Raw genomic sequence first — 5,175 nt, 5'->3', positions numbered from 1 at the left:
TAATGTTACTAATGAGTACTGTAGTATGCACAAAGTTTTAGCTGCAGTTCAATCAATAAAAAAAAAAAGTTATCTATTCACTATAATTTATGTGTCTTTTTTCTGAGTGGTTGAAAGTAAGCATGCAAAACATACTTTAAAAAGTTTTAAAAACATTCTTAGTTATGCTAAGTCTATTCCACAGCTGGTTTTTGACCACCATAACTTTAAATGACTAAAACTCTTATTTTGAAAAGGGAGGTGGAGCAGAAGAGAAAAAGGAATAGGCTAGTGTAGAAAACGTACTTTATAATCGAGAGTAGCAATGTTCATCTTTTCAGCAGTCAAATAATAGTGGTTTAATCAAAGTTATGATTTTCTTAGTGCTTAATCTTCTAACTTGAGACAAGACAACACAGTCCAAAGAATCTTCGCTTCCTTCTTCTTACCAATGGATATGGAGCCAAGTTTAGGAGGCTGCTATCATCTGTGATGAAAAAACCCACATTTTAATACAAGCACGTACACATGCACACATACGAAAGAGCTTATATCATTTATGTGTACTAACAGCACCTACATGATCAAGTAATAGATCCCATTGTTCTAGGTATAGATCTAATAATACATAATAATAACCTAATAATAACTTGAATTATGTATGTAACAGTCTTACAATGCTAATTGTCAGGATCTCCATGATAATGCAATAGAAATTTTGGCATGAAAAATACCAGCTCAAAACCTAAAGGATATTACACTTCCAGTACTGGGAGACCTAAGCCACAGTATTCCTGCATGGATGAACAATGTTAGAAACCCAAATAAAACCTAAAGTAAGTAGCTTAAGATCTTGGAGACCAGCAAGTTTGGAAATGTCAATCCAAAGGTTAAATTCTAGTCTAATTTAAACATTAAAAAAAACTTTATTGGTGCCTGTTTGTGCACATCAGGGATAATATCCATTTAAAACTGCAACACTGGAACATCTTAGCCCATCAGCAGAAAAGCATTTGGGTGGGAAAGTTAGCACAATAGGCTCAATCTGTTTCTGGCTAGCTTTCTACCTTTTATATTAACTGCTTTTAAAAACATACAAAGTGTATATATTACTGCTTAAGTTAACTCATGAACTGTCAAGCTATCTCGCAAAATCTTTAGAAGTCACTCTGAATCTGAGCCATCTTCAGGCATGATAAGAGCTATGCCTCATTATGTTCCTGTTCTGGTTATGTCAGAGACCTAGTTTTGATGTAGGCTCTGGATACTACTGCAATACAAATACTTAAATAGAAGACCATAGGTAAGAGATCGTTTAACATTGTGACTCAAGCTTATGAACCATATTAAATAAATTTCTTAGCATAGTAACTTTCCCGCTGTCACTTAAGAAAATTCCACTAAAAAACAGGTTTGTGAGCATTCAGTAACATTATGTAAGGCTTTTCTGGGCTTGCAACCTTAACTCCATTCTGGCTGCCACAGAAATCAACAGCAAAACACTCACTTATTTACTGAAAGATGGATTGGGTCTTGCAAAGATTCAATGGCATTCATTCATCTCATAATCATTATCTTAAGCAGTGCTTGTAATTCATATACATGTCAAAATTACAGTCCAGACCATATTAATTACCTATAATGTTGCTCGTTTATTCTATTTACTTATACTGTTAACTAGCTTTAATTAATTAAAGGTTTTGGGATATTTTAAAAATTTTAAGGGCTGTATCAATCATGAGTATGACTCTTTACTGTATCATGTATCATAAGCAATTCCCTTTCCCCTTTCACATAGTTTTCCATCAAGCCATCCTGCCATAAAAGTCTTGTATAATGAATTCATGCATTCTGTATTGATCTCTTACCACCTTATGATGAATGCTAGACTGCTTAGCTACCTGAGACAAGACCTAGGACACATTAGGCATACTTCATCAGCTGCCACTGTGCAAGGATACAGCATTTAATAAATATGCATTATCAAGAAGAAATAAAAAAGGAAAATTATATTTTTTTACTGTTGTTTACAAAAAGAAAGAGAGTCCCTATAGATGTGGAATATTTAAGGATGCTGGGCCACAAGATCATAGAACCATAGAATCATTTGGTTGGAAAAGACCCTTAAGATCATGGAGTACAGCCATAACCTGTCCACTACTAGACCATGTCTCTAAGCACCTCATCGCCCTGTTTCTTAAATACCTCCAGGCATGGTGACTCCACCACTTCCCTGGGCAGCCTGTTCCAATGCCTGATAAGCCTTTCAGCAAATAATTTTTTCCCAATAGCTAATCTAAACCACCCTTGGTGCAACTTAATGCCATTTCCTCTCAACCTATCAGTAGTTACTTGGGAGAAGAGACCGACCCCCACCTCGCTACAACCTCCTTTCAGGTAGCTGTAGAGGGCAATAAGGTCTCCCCTCACCTTCCTTCTATCCAGTCTAAACAACTCCAGTTCCCTCAGCCATTCCTCATAATTCCTGTGCTCCAGACTCCTCACCAGCTTCGTTGCCCTTCTCAGGACACGTTCCAGTGCCTCAATGTTCTTCATGTAGTGAAGGGCCCAAAAGTGAACACAGTATTTGAGGCGTGGTTTCACCAGTGCCGAGTACAGGGGAAGAATCCCTTCCCTGGTCCTGCTGGCCACACTGTTTCTGATACAAGCCAGGATGCCACCAGCCTTCTTCGCCACCTGGGTACACTGCTGGCTCGCGTTCAGTTGGCTGTTGACCAGTACCTCCAGATCCCTCTTTGCCAAGCAGCTTCCACTAGCCTATTGCTGCATAGAGTCAATGATACATCACAAAAGCTACAAGCCTTGTAAAAAAATCTGAATTCCACTGGACTAGGAACATACTTCACCTAGTTTTTTCTTTTTGTAACTTCTATTAAAATACCTTAGATTGTTTGGATCTAATGGAAGGCAAAACCATTAACTATCTTAGTTTTCCTTATAGGAAGATAATACAAAACCTACCTTGATTTTTCAGTGGTAAAGGCATAGTCTCCCTGAGTTTACTTAAAAGGTTTTTCATTTCTCTTATATCGCTGTGAAAATAAAAGTAGAAAGAGACACAATAGAACAGCAGTTGAAGACTGAATAGGGAATGGCTCACAGTATAGCTTTATATTCTGAAATAATGGAGCAATAAATACAAAGAGCTATTGGGCAAGCATTTGGTTCACATACATGTATCAGAAGACGCATGTCACAATAAAGGGCAGATGATTTAATAAGGGATCACTTTTAAGCCAGTCTGATATTAACTAGCCAAATCTGGTCCAAATTTATGATCTATTATGGCACTTCGGTATTGAATGAGTTGGTGGGCACAACATGATCTTGGTGACAAAATACACAATATGCCTTAAAATGAGCAAAAGGTATGTCCACCTAATGTCCACTTAATACCCCTTATCAGCATTCTGTAGCTTGTGCCATTAATGTGTTTCATTGTTCAGACAGAAATTATAATACTTGTAGCTAATCCATGGCACTTAAGCTCCCTGTATATTAAGGGAAAATTTTAGAAACAGGGCTGTCACTCACCCCTATTCTTAGGAGGAGTCTGGCATGAAATTTTCTAAAGGTAGAAGACGGAAAATATTATAACAAAATACCATCTCACAAAGCAAGTTGCATTTGGACATGTTTTGAGAGAGGGCAGAAGTTGCAAAAAAGTTCCTGTTTTACAGATAGATGGCAGACCAGCAATTTTGAGTGCAGCTTGTAATGTCTTAAGGCTTTCAGGATTTAAAACCAATGTGGTCTTGCCTCATTCATCTACATATAAAATAGTTCTTAGAAATGAAGCAGCATGACCAACAAGAAATTGCCCAGTTTTATTCTCCAAGTTACTCTCTCAGTAGAATAAAACTTCATTTTATATAAATAAACATGGTAAACATTAAAATCTCAGCAGCAATTTAATATACAAAGCCATCAAAATAGGTATTTTTTGCAAAGAAATGCTGGCCATAAGGATCACTCCCTACTAAAGGGTGTCATTTTTATCTTTCAACTGCACAGTTAATGGGGTAGAGAAGCCCACTTTGGCAAACCTGTGGATTATACTCCCCTCTCCTCTTAGGCTTCCACATTCATAACTATGGGCAGAAACAACTAGATTCTGTGCTTTTGATTTATGAATGTAGAACTGCAGGGCAGCAGATTTCAGGTACAAAATCAGAAATCACTCAACATGAGACAAAAGCTGCCTCTGTTAGAGAACCCGACCCCCTAGCAACATAATTTCCCACCTCTTTATTTTTTACAATTACCCTTTGGTAATTAGCCTAATTAAGGATGTAACTTCTCTCAGCCCTTCTTTTAAGAGTTGTTTTTTTTTAGATATGTTAAATGTAATAGAAATGTTAACAGGTTATTTAATTTACTAACTTCTTTTATAGAAGCAACACTGACTAAAGACTAAAAAAGACTAAACAAACTCTAGAAAGAAATTTGGTTTGTTTAGGAATGAAGTGCTACACATACCTTTCAGTGTTTTCAATATCTGTGGAAACCTTCAGTGTTTTCAATATCTGTGAAACCCTGCCATAAATGCTGTTGAATATCTGTTGGTGATGATGATGTGTCTTCTAAAATAGGTACTTCAGAACTCTCCTCCACTTTAGCATCAAGGATCTTGGGTGGAGCACAAGGTTCTTTTCCTTTAAAATATTTAAACAGAACATGTATCTCCATTATATATTAATTTAATTCTAGTCCGATTATATGATTGCTGTTTTAAGATTGATCTTGCACAGTATTAAATGAAGAGTGTGGTGAACGCAAACTCAGAATAAGAACTGTTCAGAAAGAGAGCAGACCACACCAATCTACTAATCAGAGTGCTGCTATATGTTACTCCTACCAAACAAAACTATGAGAAGTGCCATGCAGTGCATGTGTGTGGAGCTTAGAATTTTGCATTGTGGGTATTATCAAGGGTTTCAGTTAAACTCCAGCGGCTCATGTGTGACTCAAAATAAGAGCCAGAGGACAAACCAGAACAAAATAAATAAGGAAACTACAGCATACATTCTGAAAGCTAAAGAACATTGCAATCCATATATCCTAGTATTAGAGCAATACCAAGGGAAAACAAATGACAAAAATGTGGAGTCCTTTACTTGGCAATTTTAAAAGCAACACATATCTGCCTGTTATGGTTTAAGGGTTAACAGCCTG

General features: G+C 36.8%; 1 protein-coding gene across 1 annotated transcript; it reads right to left on the bottom strand.

The window, feature by feature from the left end:
• Window positions 1–374: 374 nt before the first annotated feature.
• On the bottom strand, window positions 375–4,689 carry LOC104548499 (regulator of G-protein signaling 7-binding protein-like). Its single transcript, XM_010194533.1, has 4 exons — window positions 4,509–4,689; window positions 3,379–3,388; window positions 2,962–3,023; window positions 375–466 (listed from the first exon to the last, which is right to left on the bottom strand). The coding sequence occupies exons 1-4, from the start codon at window positions 4,687–4,689 to the stop codon at window positions 375–377; spliced, it is 345 nt and encodes a 114-aa protein (XP_010192835.1).
• Window positions 4,690–5,175: the final 486 nt, after the last annotated feature.

Source organism: Mesitornis unicolor, unplaced genomic scaffold (genome assembly GCF_000695765.1).
Source record: "Mesitornis unicolor isolate BGI_N332 unplaced genomic scaffold, ASM69576v1 scaffold32250, whole genome shotgun sequence".
NCBI classification, from domain to species: Eukaryota; Metazoa; Chordata; class Aves; order Mesitornithiformes; family Mesitornithidae; genus Mesitornis; species Mesitornis unicolor.
Note: the sequence above shows the minus strand (reverse complement) of the source record. Positions and strands in the feature narration are given on the sequence as shown.

Excerpts from the sequence above, each read along its gene's own strand:
- LOC104548499 (XM_010194533.1), bottom strand. The coding sequence starts at position 4,689 with ATGGAGATACATGTTCTGTTTAAATATTTTAAAGGAAAAGAACCTTGT. Across the intron at positions 467-2,961 it reads TTTACCACTGAAAAATCAAG|ATGATAGCAGCCTCCTAAAC; the intron begins GTAGGTTTTGTA and ends TTTTCATCACAG.